Source organism: Stegastes partitus, unplaced genomic scaffold, assembly GCF_000690725.1.
Source record: "Stegastes partitus isolate 25-593 unplaced genomic scaffold, Stegastes_partitus-1.0.2 Scaffold760, whole genome shotgun sequence".
In the NCBI taxonomy this organism is placed as follows: Eukaryota; Metazoa; Chordata; class Actinopteri; family Pomacentridae; genus Stegastes; species Stegastes partitus.
The window spans coordinates 221,073-234,523 of NW_007578491.1; the positions used below are offsets into that span (position 1 = coordinate 221,073).

The window sequence follows — 13,451 nt, forward strand, 5'->3', positions numbered from 1 at the left end:
CATTGCTCCTGGCTCACGGTCACTGACTTTGACCGGGATGAAACTGGACGCAGCATCAGCTGACGATAGAGAGAGAGAGGAGGCTGCACCAGAGCCAAAGTCAATACAAATAACAATACAGATGATTGGAAAAAAAATAAAACAGATATCAGCCTCAGTATTAAACCAGGCTGAGAATCGGTCGATCCCGAATATTTTTTGGTCTAATCATTGAATATCGGCTCCTCACAGCCCATAAAAATACTCTGCCACAGATGTCATCCATGTTTGTGATTTGGCTTTATGTTATGACATTATTATTATTATTCCTGTCAGCATGCAGCTCTCATGTCAGTTAAATGTGTGCATGTCACTCATAGACGTCAGTGTGAGCCATCAACCCAAGACCTGAACTGAGAAAAACAAGGTTGAAAAAAAAAGCTTTCCCAGGGTTTGTGATGACAGTGTAGACCTTTGAGATGTTAGAAAATGCTTTTAAACTGCTCTAAATTCCCAAAACTGTCTGTGAGTCTGCAGTGAACTCATTTTGATCACTTGTTTTGTGCATTTTTATATTTGTATAAGACATGCAAAAAAGACTTGTCCCACTAAAAGCATGAGTTATCTTATAGTTTTTGTCAAAAATTAATGGCAAAGTGATTTTTTTTTTTTGTGTATATTGTTCAGCCTTAGTGGCAGCAAAAGCCTTCAATATATTTAAACTTCTGTGACTCGGTGTGAACAGCAGCAGACTCTCAAAGGAGACCAAGAGTTACTTTGGGTGCATTTTATGTTGATTTTACAAAAATATTAAAGGTGTTAAGGGCTGTGATGTGAACGCAGCCGGAGTCACATCTGGACTCTGTGTTCGTCCGTCCAGGTTCCTCTTTCTGCTGCTCGGTCCGTTTGGAAAAGGTCCACAGTACCACGAGATCGGACGCTCCATCGCCACGCTGATGACCGACGAGGTGAGACCACAGGATGAGGATAGCAGGAGGACCTGCTGTCTGAGAAATTCTGCACTGATTTCTGAAAGTCTGATCAGTATGATAAAGGATGAGCCCGGTTTATTCCATACTGCAGTATTTCCATTAATGTGTCTGCTGTGTTTCCTTCGGTCGTGATGACTTTACACCCTCTACCTCTGATCTGGAGTTTGATCAGAATGACTCAGAATACATCCAAAAGTTACTCAGACTGTCAAATAAATCCAAATATGTCTGCAGTGTCTCAAATGCTGTCCTGAAGTGTTCAGAATTTGTCCAATTTACTCAAAATTTGTCCAATTTTCAAGAATGATTTAAATTAGTTCGCAATTCCTTGAAAACTGCACAGAATGACTCCAAATCTGTTTAAACTGACTTTAAAATTACTCAAAAATTGCTAAGAATGAGCAAAGATTTGTCCAAAATGGCTTTTTAGAATGACTTAAAATGTTTCCTAAATGATAGAGACTTGTCCTAAATTACTCAAAATGTGGCCAAACATTTAAAAAAAAAAAAAAATTGATCAGAATATCTAAAAAATAAAAAATAAAAAAAAATCTAAATGATACAGATTTGTCCTAAATGACTCTGCTTGTCCAGAAGGACTCAAAATTTCTCCAATATGACTCAAAAATTGACAATTCAAAACTTTGTCTGAAATTAGTTGGAAATTGCTTCAAAGTACTTGAAATGTTTTAATTGAAAATTGTTCTAAATTAATCTGTTTACTCCAAACTGACTCTAAATATCTCGAGTGTGACTCATAATTGTTCCAAATGACTCAGTTTTGTCTAAAATGACTCGTAATCTTTCCAAAACACTTAAAATCAAGGTTTCTTGCTGGCCGACCTGATCACCTGCATGTTCACCAGCGGTTTGTGAACCTTTTGTGCCTGATTTCTGACATTTTGTGCAACTCTTCCTTTGTTCCTTTTTGGGAAATTTTTTTAACTCTGCTGTTCTTTTGCAGATTTTCCATGACGTGGCCTACAAGGCGAAGGACAGGAACGACCTGCTGTCCGGGATCGATGAGTTCCTGGATCAGGTGACCGTGCTGCCTCCAGGTGAATGGGACCCCAGCATCAGAATCGAACCGCCCAAGAGCGTCCCGTCTCAGGTAAGAGCGCCGACATCAGGAAACCTGAACCGGTCTGATGGCAGAGTAATGATAGTAACAGAGGTGATGTCTCTGCAGGAGAAGAGGAAGATGCCGTCCGTCCCCAATGGCTCCGCCCACTACTCTGACACGGTGAAGGAGGCGGAGCATCAGACAGGACCGGAGCTGCAGAGGACCGGCAGGTTTGTTCACTACCAGGCGTCTTCGAGCAAAACTTAATACATGATCAGCAAATAAGTTTTACTCCTTTATAACTAATCAAAGCCAGTGGAGATGAGTGAACCTGTGGGCGCCTTTGCTCAGGTGATAATCAGGTAGATCATCTCAAGCTTTGGTACGCACAGAAATATGTTGAATTAGAGTCATTCAGATTTGAATTGTTCAACTTCAGTAGCCCTCATGAAGACTTAAATTGAGTTAAAACTGAATGTGAAAGATCTGTTTAACACAAATACAAAGAAAAGCCAAAGACATACCAGCACAATGAATAAGAGAACGACCAGAAAGAGGTTAAAAGAGACGCAAAGTGATCATAAATAGACACAAAAGCAATGAAAACTAACCTCGCAACTGCAAATACACAATTAATTCCTCAAAGCAGCCACGAAGACGCACAAAAAGACAGAAAGAGACACAAATCAAACACAAAGAGAGCGAACCAGTGGGCTGCAAACTGGGACTCCTGGAAAGTTAACAAAGTGTTTCTCTCTGAACTGAAGGATTTCTTTGCCGTGTGTGTGTCAGACAACAGAGACGACTCAAAATGAACATGTGAGATGTTTTAGCTGAAGGACAGAGAGAAACCGTTGTGATTGGAAGTGATGAACAATCCCTCTCGCGTCCGGCAGGATTTTCGGCGGTTTGGTGAACGACATCAGGAGAAAAGCTCCGTTCATGTGGAGCGACATCAGAGACGCCGCCAACCTGCAGTGTTTGGCCTCCATCCTCTTCCTGTACTGCGCCTGCATGTCGCCCGTCATCACGTTCGGAGGGCTGCTGGGAGAAGCCACCGGAGGAAGCATAGTAAGATCTCACATTGTGGGAGCCACAAGAAATAAAATAAAACACTCTGAATAGAAGGAGTCTGTAAACGCAGACTTCAGATTAAAACAAAGAGTAAGAATGCGTTCTGTCCTACAAACGCTTGAACTCTTTTAACATGTTCAGGATGAGTTTAATCCAAATCACTACAAACTGAGATTTTGGGATTTTTATTATTTTTTTCTTCAGACCAGTGATGATTCAGAAATCAACCAAAATATATGCGTAGCTCCTTATTTTACTTTTGGTCATTTAACTACAAAGCAAATACTAAAATATTGTTGTCTTAGTGTCAGTAATCAGCTGGAGACGTTTTATTCTTACATCTTTTAGTAAAAATGGTTTCCAAGAAAAACATGTGGAATTTTACAGAAAACATCTTAAAAACATTCAGATCCAGAAATCTCTTTTTATATTTTTTGGGATATTTGATTAACATCTTTTGAACATTTTGTTAGATTTTTTTGGGGCATATTATTTTTTTAAAACTTTTAGTTCATATTTTTTTTTAACAGTTTTGGAACATTTTCAGGATTTTTACTTATATATATGTATATGTATATTTCTTTTTAACAATATTTTATTCATATTTATGATTAAATAGCATAACCGACACTTCAGCAGCTCTGACCATTTTTTATATTTTTTTTTTTACATTTGATTAATATCTTTTAAGCATTTTGTTCAAAATCTTTTGACATGTTTCATTCTTTTTTGACTTTTTATTTAAACATTTCTGAGACGTATTTGTCAATTTCAGAAATTATATTTGTATTTTATATTTGTAGGGACTCTTCTGATATTTTATGTGTTATTCTTTGATTCGTGACCTGTTCCTCTCTCTGGCAGAGCGCCATAGAGTCTCTGTTCGGGGCGTCTATGACGGGCGTGGCCTACTCGGTGTTTGCCGGTCAGCCTCTCACCATCCTCGGCAGCACCGGTCCGGTTCTGGTGTTTGAGAAGATCCTCTTCAGGTTCTGCCGGTGAGTCATCAAGACGATGTTTACTTTGATACCTGAAGCAGCCGGAGCGGCGCCACACAGGAAGTGATGTCTCGACTTCAGAGAGCCAAGGTCCTGAACAAAAGGAAACACGTAAAAGATAAAATACAAAAAAAACATTAGAATAAAATCTAATTAATCAAATTACATCAATCAGAAAGAGTTCAGATGCATATTTTATAGAATAATTAACAAATAAAAAAACATAAAAAGAGTAATTAAAACTCATGGAGCATGTTTACTGCAGGATGCAGGTAATAAGAGTCACAGATTTTATTACCGCAACGCTGTTAAACTTTAAAAGGTTGGAAACTAGCCAACAACAAAGACCGTAAAATTACTAAAAACTAATAGGAGCCGCAAAACAGCAATAAAAAGACCAGAAGCAGAATGAAGTCAAGCACAAAGACACAGAAGCAATCAGCTGCAAACCAGGATTACTGGAAAGTTGATAATCTGACATTTCTTTCCGTTCTTGCCGTTTTGACTGAAAAACAGTTTGATTTTGGTGATTTAAAAAAAAAAAAAGGCACATTCACTTCAGTCTCTCCTAATCTTACTGGCAGGTTTGGGGGTTTAGAGGCTTAATGAGCTGCTGTCATGTAGTTAAGTTTGTTTTTAACAGTTTGAACGCTTAATTTTTTAAAATCAATTTACTGTTACTTTATAGATTTTTAAATGACTGAAGTAGTCCTAGTAAAGAAGAAAAGGAGAGGGAGGAAAGTATCTTATATAGCAACCGTAACAAAAAACAACAAAACAGGTTAAAACTGTAAATAATGTCCACATAAAAAAATCTTTATTTTAATAAATGTTCATTTGTTGTTGTTGTTGTTTTGTTTTTGTTTGTTTGTTTGTTTTTTTTACAATTTTGAAAGTGACAGGATCTCATGATTCTATTTTTTTTATTCTGGCGTCCTTGCTGGAACGTCTTTGCTTCCTGTTTGTTTGTTTTTTGTTTTTTCTTATGATTTTTTTTTTGTTTATGGCAAGACTTTGTTGACATTTAGTCAGATTTTTGCCATTAATAGCAGGCAAATTATCTGTTATCAGCTGTTTTTCATGTCAGAACACTGCATTCTTATTGAAAACCAACTGAGAATGTTAAACGATCCTTTTTTATTATTATTATTATTATTATTTTACTGAAAGCTCCACACACCTGAATGAGTCCCGTGAGACTCTTCACAAGTCCAGCACCCATTTTTATCTTTGTCCAAACTGCTTTTAGACCATACTGTATGTTCTAGCAGCCAAATTTGCACCATCGAGCTCTTGTAAAGTGTGCGTTTTATTTCAGACAAATGGGAACATATGAAGAAATAATGAGTTTGGACAAATAACAAAATCATAATCGACTGCAGTTGACAGACTATCAGGAATCCGTGTCGGTCTTCAATGTTGTGAAATTGTAAAGTTTTTAGCCACCAGCCTCGTACAGTGCATTTGTAACGACGGCTTCCACTGGATCACTTTTCTACGGAGGTTTATTTATGTTCTTTGACTTTCTGCTCCTGTGTGTCCAGCTGAGTGTCTGGCAAAGCTAGAGTTAAATGATCAGGGAATAATTAATCCCATCTGAATGCAACTGTCTCCAGCATTGTTTCAGGACGGATGCCTCCCCCTGCAGGCGATACGGCCAAATTAAAACTCTAATGTCGATCAGTGGCGTCATAACCGACCCTGAATACGACACAGATGTGTTTTATAAATGAAGTTAAGTAAGCGCTAAAGCCAATTGGGTCACATCGTGATTTGTGGGATTTTGGATCAGCGGTGTAATTGGTGTAGATTGTGCATTTGAGCTTTCAGGGGTGCAGCAGCTCCTATTGTTTTGGTGTATGAGGATTAAATAAGGCTTTTTGTGATTTTGTAACACTTACATAAAATCCTTAATTTTTTAACCTGCTCCATTTTTCCAGCAGGTTATATCACACTGCTTTTTAAATGTCATATTTTAGCAGGAAAAGCCCGTCAGACACGCTGCAGTTATGTCTCTAATAATGTGCTGAGCGCAGCAGTGAAAACATCACAACACACTGGTTGTTTTTTCACTGTTTGTTGTTTGGAGCTGAAACTTTGAGGCAATTTAAGTTAAAAAAAAAGCCAAAGAGTCACTTGCTGCAGCTTCTCTGCAGCCATGACAATCCTCGAACCAATCAAAGACTCAGAAGCAGCTGATGTTTCAGTTTTTATTGTTGATTTTTTTCTTATCCGTCAGACTTTGGTCTGGGTGCAGCCGAAGCTTCATCCTCACATGGGAAAGATCAGGAAGCCGCTGAAGGTGCTGTGGTGGTTGCTGTTGTCCCAGATCTGAGTGTTGTGCCACAGTTTCAGGGACAGTCTGTCGCCCGCCTGCAGCTGCAGGGCGGCGCCGTTGGACGCCGTGTCACTGCCCTCGCCGGACTGCTGCTCGTGGGTGATCAGCTGGATCTGTGAGCCGTTTTTGTAGAGCACGGCGCTCATGGGGAAGTCGGTGGGGGCGTTGGTGGTGAAGCGGATGTAGTAGACTCCATTAACAGGTGCTGTGAACACACCTGGGGGAGGAGGAGTTAAATCAGTTTGAGTGTTACGCAGGAGGAATCATAGAAACAAGTGTCATGTCTGTAAGGTTTGAGTTTCCGACCTGTCTCAGAGTTGTACGCCTGTCCGATGTTGGTCAGGACGTCTTTGTAGATGAGGTTGACTTGTCCAGACGTCGTCTTCTGAAGGCCGTCACCTCCAAGAGAAGCTGCAAACGCCACCTTCGGTACATCTGAGGGAAAGCCGTGAAAGCAGTGTAACTGAAGATAACAGTATGTTTTGTAGTGTTCAGCGTCCTTGTCTTTAGGGTTACTATCCCTACATCATCATACAACAAGTAAAAGTGTCGCCTCAGTTGTATTTGTTCCAGTTTTGTGAGAATGTGAATAACAGCCACATGAGAGCGCTCCTCAACAGGAGATAAAACTCAGCTAACGGCAGCAGAAAAGGCTCGTTTCCTGTCCTCCATTAGTACTGTGGTGCTTTTAAATCCCAGCAGCATCTCACTACGACCGGCTCACAGGGAGGATTACAGTCATGTTCTTGTTCCCGGTTAGAAAAAGGTGCACAGAGAGGCAAACCTGCACACAGATACGCTGCTACAGTAGACTCAAAGGGTATTTAATATGCCTACATCGTACGTATGGAAGTAAAAAATATGTAAAGAAAAAAATCATAAATAAAATAACAAAGTAAAAAGATAAGCAATATATTAGATGAAAAGTAACAAATACATAAAAAAATGTAAATGATCCAATCCAATAAAATACAAATAAAATAAATTAACAAGAAAGAAATGTCCTGAATAAAATAAATAGACATGAAATAAATGTTAAATAAATATAATATTATAAATATATATAAAGGAAACACTAAATTGATGAAAATTAAAAATGTAAGAAAATAAATAAAAAATAAATAAAATGTTTTTAAACAATAAAATAATAAATATTAAAACAACACAATCTAATTTTTAAAAAAATCAAGGTTAAGACCCTGATTTAGACTAAAGATAGATATCGATGCATTATTCGTCTTGACACCTCAACGTGTTGCCGTTCCATCACTTGTAAGATTTTGTTGAAAATAGTTTGAGACCAACCTCTGATTGCCTTCAGCTCCTTCTCTGTGGCGTCCAGCCTCTCTTTGACACCTGAACACACAGATAAATATATTACCTTTATGTAATCAATTCATGTCACTGACATCCAGATCTGTGCTGCAACAGAGACCAGAGTTCAGCCGACAGACAGAACAACAAACATGACCAGTAACACTGAGTAACCCAGTGAAACCAGAGCAGTTGGTCTGGATGACGATGACCGAATCACTTATGTAACGAGGTTCGTGTGATGCTGCAGTGGGGATTAGCACAGTGAAAACATGAACTTAAAAAATAGAAAAGATAAATAAAATACAATAAAATATGGTACAATATGATAATTATTGCACGTAAAGGAGATAAATTGCACACAGTAAGGGGGTGTACTGCACGTGAGGAAAAACCTGGGCATAATAATGTATAAAGTGAAGATGAACATATGAAATAAGCAGTGTGGAATAGAAACCTGTTGACTCTTACCGGAGTTTTCAGTCTGAAGCTGCGTCAGCGACTCCTGAAGTTCCTTCAGCTCGTCTTCAACGGTGAGGTCTGCCGGCCGTTCGTCCACCCTTTAACACCAAGAATCAAAAGTTAAAGTAAATCTGAAGGATGATGCTGCTGAAACTGGTGCAGTGTCTGCTGTTATATATTTTCGAGGAAATGCACTAAAAAAAAAAACAAAAACAAGGTTAAAAGCGTCCATCTGTAATAAACCTCCGTAAGACAAGAGCTGCAAAACCTGCCTGAGAGTCTTCATGCTTTTATGTTTTCTTCAGTGTCACAGTACTCCAGTGACAGCTGTCTACATATTTGTGGCTACATTGCAAACTGGAGCTGCTAATGGGTAATTAGGCTGCTTTTACTACAGTTTTCATCTGTTAGACCAGCAAGAACCTGTAAGACGGAATTTTCACAACAAAACAGGTAGAAGGACGAGCAAGGATTTCCCCGGATGGAATTCAAATCATGAGGGTGAGCCAAGTTTTCAGATAGACAAGAGGTCATAACAGCTGTAATCAATATTACTGAGTTAGGGGTGGGAATTTACAGGAGGTTAAACTTGGTTAAGATAAAAAAAACAAGTTCACCTTCCTTCAAGAAAGACAGATTGTCGATTACCAGACATGGTTCTGTATCATTCTCAAGGAAATTTGAAGCAAACTTTTGAAATTTTGCAAAAAAAAAAAAACAAAAGAAAGTGACAAAATAAAATGTGAATTAGTCTTATTTACATTGGAAGGGTGTAATTATTGTTTTGTGTCGGCAATGATTAATCCTGTCTGGAGTCTCTAGAAGCAAAAACAGCTTCATGTGGCTGAAGTGTTTTCTACTGTAGAACTTATTTAGCAAACATTTTTTGGGTTTTTGTTTTTTTACTTCGCATTAAGAACAAGTCAAAAACCAAAACCCTCTAATTTTGCAGTTTCCATTAACTCTTTCTGCTGTGATACTTCAAAAATACACATCTATAAATATATCTAACACGTCAACTGTTTTTATTTCCTCATCACCTACTGCGTTTCTAAACAGGAGTACCTCAGAGCTCCGTCCTCGGTCCTCTTCTGTTTTGTCCCAACTCTCTGCCATTAAACCAGGCAACCCCAATATTATTTCTATGCTGATGACACAAGACTTTACGAGCATTTAAAAGCTTATTTTACTAAAATCGTGCAGCCCATTTTTTAGTAGGTTTTCAGCCTCATATGAATAAAGTTGTCGTATTATTATTGGTAGAAGTCGGACTACTTGCAGCGTCCTTACATGGGGAAGAGCAGGAAGCCACTGAAGGTGCTGTGGTGGTTGCTGTTGTCCCAGATCTGAGTGTTTTCCCACAGCACCATCTTCAGCTTGTCGCCCTTCTCCAGCATGAAGGTGGCGCCGTTGGACGCCGTGTCGCTGCCCTGACCGGACGGCTGCTCGTGGGTGATCAGCTGGACCTGTGCGTCGTTTTTGTAGAGCACAGCACTCATGGTGAAGTCGGTGGGGGCGTTGGCAGTGAAGCGGATGTAGTAGACTCCACGAATTGGTGCAGTGAATTCACCTGGAGGGAAACCGAAGGGGAGGGTTGACTTCGAACTGAAAGTGGAAACGGTGTCAGGTGTCCTGAAGAGGAAAACAAGGAACCTGGAGCGGTTTTATTGAACTACTAAGACCCAGAAAGGTCTGGTGGTTCATGAGGGCTTTTCCACACTTGGCTCAATCAGCCTTCTTTAGGTTTTATTTACATTTGTGCCTTTAAAAATGAGTGAAAATGAAAGGAAATAACACAAAAAAATGTCAGGTGGATGTGGAACGATGAAGAAATTGTAACTTTCCCAACAGAAATTCCAAATTTCCATCATATTTCCAACTGGACAGTTAGCTCCACCAGCTGTCCATTAACCCACTAATTCATATTTCTTTGTCCAAATTTCTGGAAACTTGTGCACACTCTGGGTAACTCACCTGTGTCTTTGTTGTACGCTCCACCCACGTTGGTCAGGACGTCCTTGTAGACAAGATCTTTGTTTCCAGACGTCGTCTTCACGAGGCCGTTTCCTCCGAGCGAGGCAGCGAACGCAACTTTAGGTGTATCTGCACAGCAAAGAATAAAGTCCTCCACTCACCTGTCTTGCTTTCAGGCATTTATTTAGCGATTTAAAATATTTAATCACTGTATTTCTTCCCCCAAATGCTAAATATGGGAGCTATCTTTTCTCACCTCTGACACTCTTTAGCTGCCTCTCAGCCACATCCAAACGCTCGGTCATTGCTGTTAAAAGAGAACATCGACATTAAAACCAAACTGGAACTTTGTTTAGCACCGTGATAACTTCTGCTGGTTACACAAGAAGAAAATCAAACATCCAAGCTGACCGGAGTCTACCTGAGGAGCTCCAGTACATGTATTTGGTCTTTTACATTAGACTGTAATTATTTTTCTCTTTTTAAACAAGCAAAAAAAAAAGAAAAAGGTATTTTACAGATATTTGTTATTTGAAATAAAGGTTATGTATATTAAGGACTGAAAGTTGTTTATATTTTTAAACTGTTACCGATTTTCTTAGATAATATTTAATAAAATCACATTTAATCATTTTATTTAAATGTTTTCTTTTTTTTAAAAAAGGGCATAACTGTAAATAATGTCTACATCAAAAATCTGTAGTTTTACAAATAGCAGTTTGTGCTTTCACAATGTGTGACTGCAAAGTTCCAGTTGTGCTGTATTTAAACAGGCCATAACATCTTAATTTTACTGATATTTGCTGTTATCTTCACACCTTTTACAGTTTGGACATTACAGCATTCTTTCATCTTTTTCCGTATATTTCTGGCACCCTGCTGCCACATTTAGTTTTTTTTTGTTTTTTGTTTTTTTGTTTTTTTTACAGTCACCCTTCAGTTGCCTCACTGACGGGTTCGCTGTTTGTAATTTGGGTGAGCTGACCCTTGAAAGCAGCTCTCGTGTCTATTCTGAGTGAGCTTAAGGCTGCTGGTTCCTGTTGGAGAATCAGCCTCACCTCGCTTCTCGGCCTTCAGCTCTTCCAGGACGGCCTGTGCCTTCTTCAGCTCGGCCCGGGTGTCGGCGGGCTGAGCCGAGCCGAACCGGGCCAGGCAGGCCAGAGCCACCAGCAGCAGTACCGGGAGACACCGAGACATCATGTCTGTGGATGAGGACAGCGAGGAGGCTGCTGCTCTTTATAGAGACGGTTTCTCCTGAGTCAGTGTTTGCTGTGCATCAGGCCACTGATAACACTGATACATGCTCAAATACACACAGAAGTCTGGACTTCTGTCACTGCAGCTCCATGGCGGCGCGTAATTTAAAAATTCCATCTGTAGCTTAACAAATGGGGGAAATCTAAAACATAACAGTTTAAAAATAATTCATTAATGTTTCAAACCTTAATATAAATAATTTTTCTTTCAAATAACAGCGAGATCTATAGGATAACAGTATTTCTACTGGTTTAAACCAGAATCTTAAAGTGTTTGGAGTTCACAGTTGCTCTTATTTATGCCTTTGACTTATGGCTCATTGGTGTTAAAGTATGTCTATAAAACTGGCTCCTCATTGGCTAAACATTTGCTTATCAACAGACACTCCAGTTTTCAGATGTTCCCTAAATGCCTCACAGTCAACCAGTCTTATGCCACATTTACCGGAAACCAGCTGGTTGTTTAACTTTTCTATGAGCTGAGCTTTTTAAACGTCAGTATCACAGTCAATCATTTGATTGTGATTTAATGTGTGATTAATTGTGCATCCCTACATCACAGTCCTCCCGTTTATTTTCTACAAATGTTATATATTATATAATATTTTCTAACAATGTTGTTTTGTGTCGGGACTGAAATGGGTTAATTTTTTATGACACATTTTCCTGTCACAGCTTAGTTTCTGTGTGACTATAATCCCAGAGTTTGTGTCTAAAGGCAGTTTCAGTCTTTGATTTTCTTTAAAATAAAGTGAAACCAATGTTTGACATCCTGACTGGATGTTTCAGAGACCCTAACCTCACCTTCTCCTTGTTCTGCAGTGACTACAATCTGTCCTACCTGTCTCTGAGGACCAGTATCGGCCTGTGGACGGCCTTCCTCTGCCTGCTGCTGGTCGCCACCGACGCCAGCTCTCTGGTCTGCTACATCACCCGCTTCACCGAGGAGGCCTTCGCCGCCCTCATCTGCATCATCTTCATCTACGAGGCCCTGGAGAAGCTGGTGCACCTCTGGGAGGTTTACCCCATCAACACGCACAACGTGTTGGACAACCTCACCAACTACACGTAAGGACACATCTGCAAACATCTGGGGAATGCACTCGTACTGGCCTTTCAGTTGGACTGAAATCTGGGTCCACTGAAACAGAATATGTTGCTGCTCTGTCTCAGATTCTGTTCGGCGTTTACTTATTTATTTGGCACCCAAAACTATGGTCTGTTTTGTTTTGGGCTAAATGCCGAAAATGTAATCTGTTTTTAGATTTTTGAATTTATGTATTTTCACCATCAAAATAAACTGTGAAGCCAAAACTCCCACAGAAATGAAGTTTAGTTTGGACACAGACAGAATACTTTAAAACAGACCAGATCCAAATGATTGAAGGACTCCAGCAGAGGACAAGTTTTTAACTGTTGGTCCTTGAAAACGTGACGAAATCTTCAAACTACTGTGGTGTTGTGGCCCCAGAAACTTCCTGTCGCTGTAGATATAGGAAGGTGTCTATATTTCCTACTAAGGCCTCTAACATCAGGAGAATTAAATGTGTAGCAGGTATGGCAAGACAAGGTTCAAGGTTTTGCTTTTTTGAAATGACAAAATAAGTCAATTTGGACAATATTGAGTGATTTTGGACCCGTTTTGTTTTTTTGGATAATCTTTATGTCGGATTGTTAATTTTTGGTTAATTTTGGACCAGTTTAAATCATTTAAAACATTTTTTTTTGTTATTTTGGCCAAGTTTCATATTTTAGAACAACTTCAGCAAAGGCCCGTTTTAAATTATTGGTCCTTAAAAAAAAAGTGCAAAATGTTCAATCAGTGGTGATACTGTGGCCCCAGAACGTTCTTGTAAGTGCGTATTTATAGATGGATCCATATTTCCTACTAATATTACAGTCTTTAGTCGACATTTCATCAACTTTTGATGCCTCTTACATTGGTTGAATTTAATGTGCAGCGAGTATGGCAAGACAAGGTTCCAGTTTCTGCTAGTTTGA

At 39.3% G+C, this 13,451-nt stretch overlaps 2 protein-coding genes across 4 annotated transcripts in view; one reads left to right on the forward strand and one right to left on the reverse strand.

The window, feature by feature from the left end:
- LOC103364586 (sodium bicarbonate cotransporter 3-like) overlaps positions 1-13,451 on the forward strand; it is a 57,018-nt gene that overhangs the window by 35,873 nt on the left and 7,694 nt on the right. For all 3 annotated transcript variants that reach the window (XM_008291739.1, XM_008291740.1, XM_008291738.1), the window contains 6 exons: positions 860-947; positions 1,936-2,082; positions 2,161-2,264; positions 2,931-3,105; positions 3,973-4,106; positions 12,273-12,518. In XM_008291739.1, the coding sequence (XP_008289961.1) occupies positions 860-947; positions 1,936-2,082; positions 2,161-2,264; positions 2,931-3,105; positions 3,973-4,106; positions 12,273-12,518 (894 nt within the window). The remainder of the gene's footprint in view (positions 1-859; positions 948-1,935; positions 2,083-2,160; positions 2,265-2,930; positions 3,106-3,972; positions 4,107-12,272; positions 12,519-13,451) is intronic.
- Positions 6,303-11,427, reverse strand: LOC103364585 (uncharacterized). Its single transcript, XM_008291737.1, has 8 exons — positions 11,253-11,427; positions 10,451-10,501; positions 10,195-10,323; positions 9,511-9,790; positions 8,230-8,318; positions 7,750-7,800; positions 6,751-6,879; positions 6,303-6,661 (listed from the first exon to the last, which is right to left on the reverse strand). The coding sequence occupies exons 1-8, from the start codon at positions 11,392-11,394 to the stop codon at positions 6,378-6,380; spliced, it is 1,155 nt and encodes a 384-aa protein (XP_008289959.1). The 5' UTR covers positions 11,395-11,427; the 3' UTR covers positions 6,303-6,377.

Coding starts and splice junctions, on each gene's coding strand:
- LOC103364585 (XM_008291737.1), bottom strand. CDS start 11,394: ATGATGTCTCGGTGTCTCCCGGTACTGCTGCTGGTGGCTCTGGCCTGC. Junction 10,324..10,450: donor GCAGCTAAAGAGTGTCAGAG/GTGAGAAAAGAT, acceptor TTTGCTGTGCAG/ATACACCTAAAGTTGCGTTC. Junction 6,662..6,750: donor GGCGTACAACTCTGAGACAG/GTCGGAAACTCA, acceptor CTCCTCCCCCAG/GTGTGTTCACAGCACCTGTT.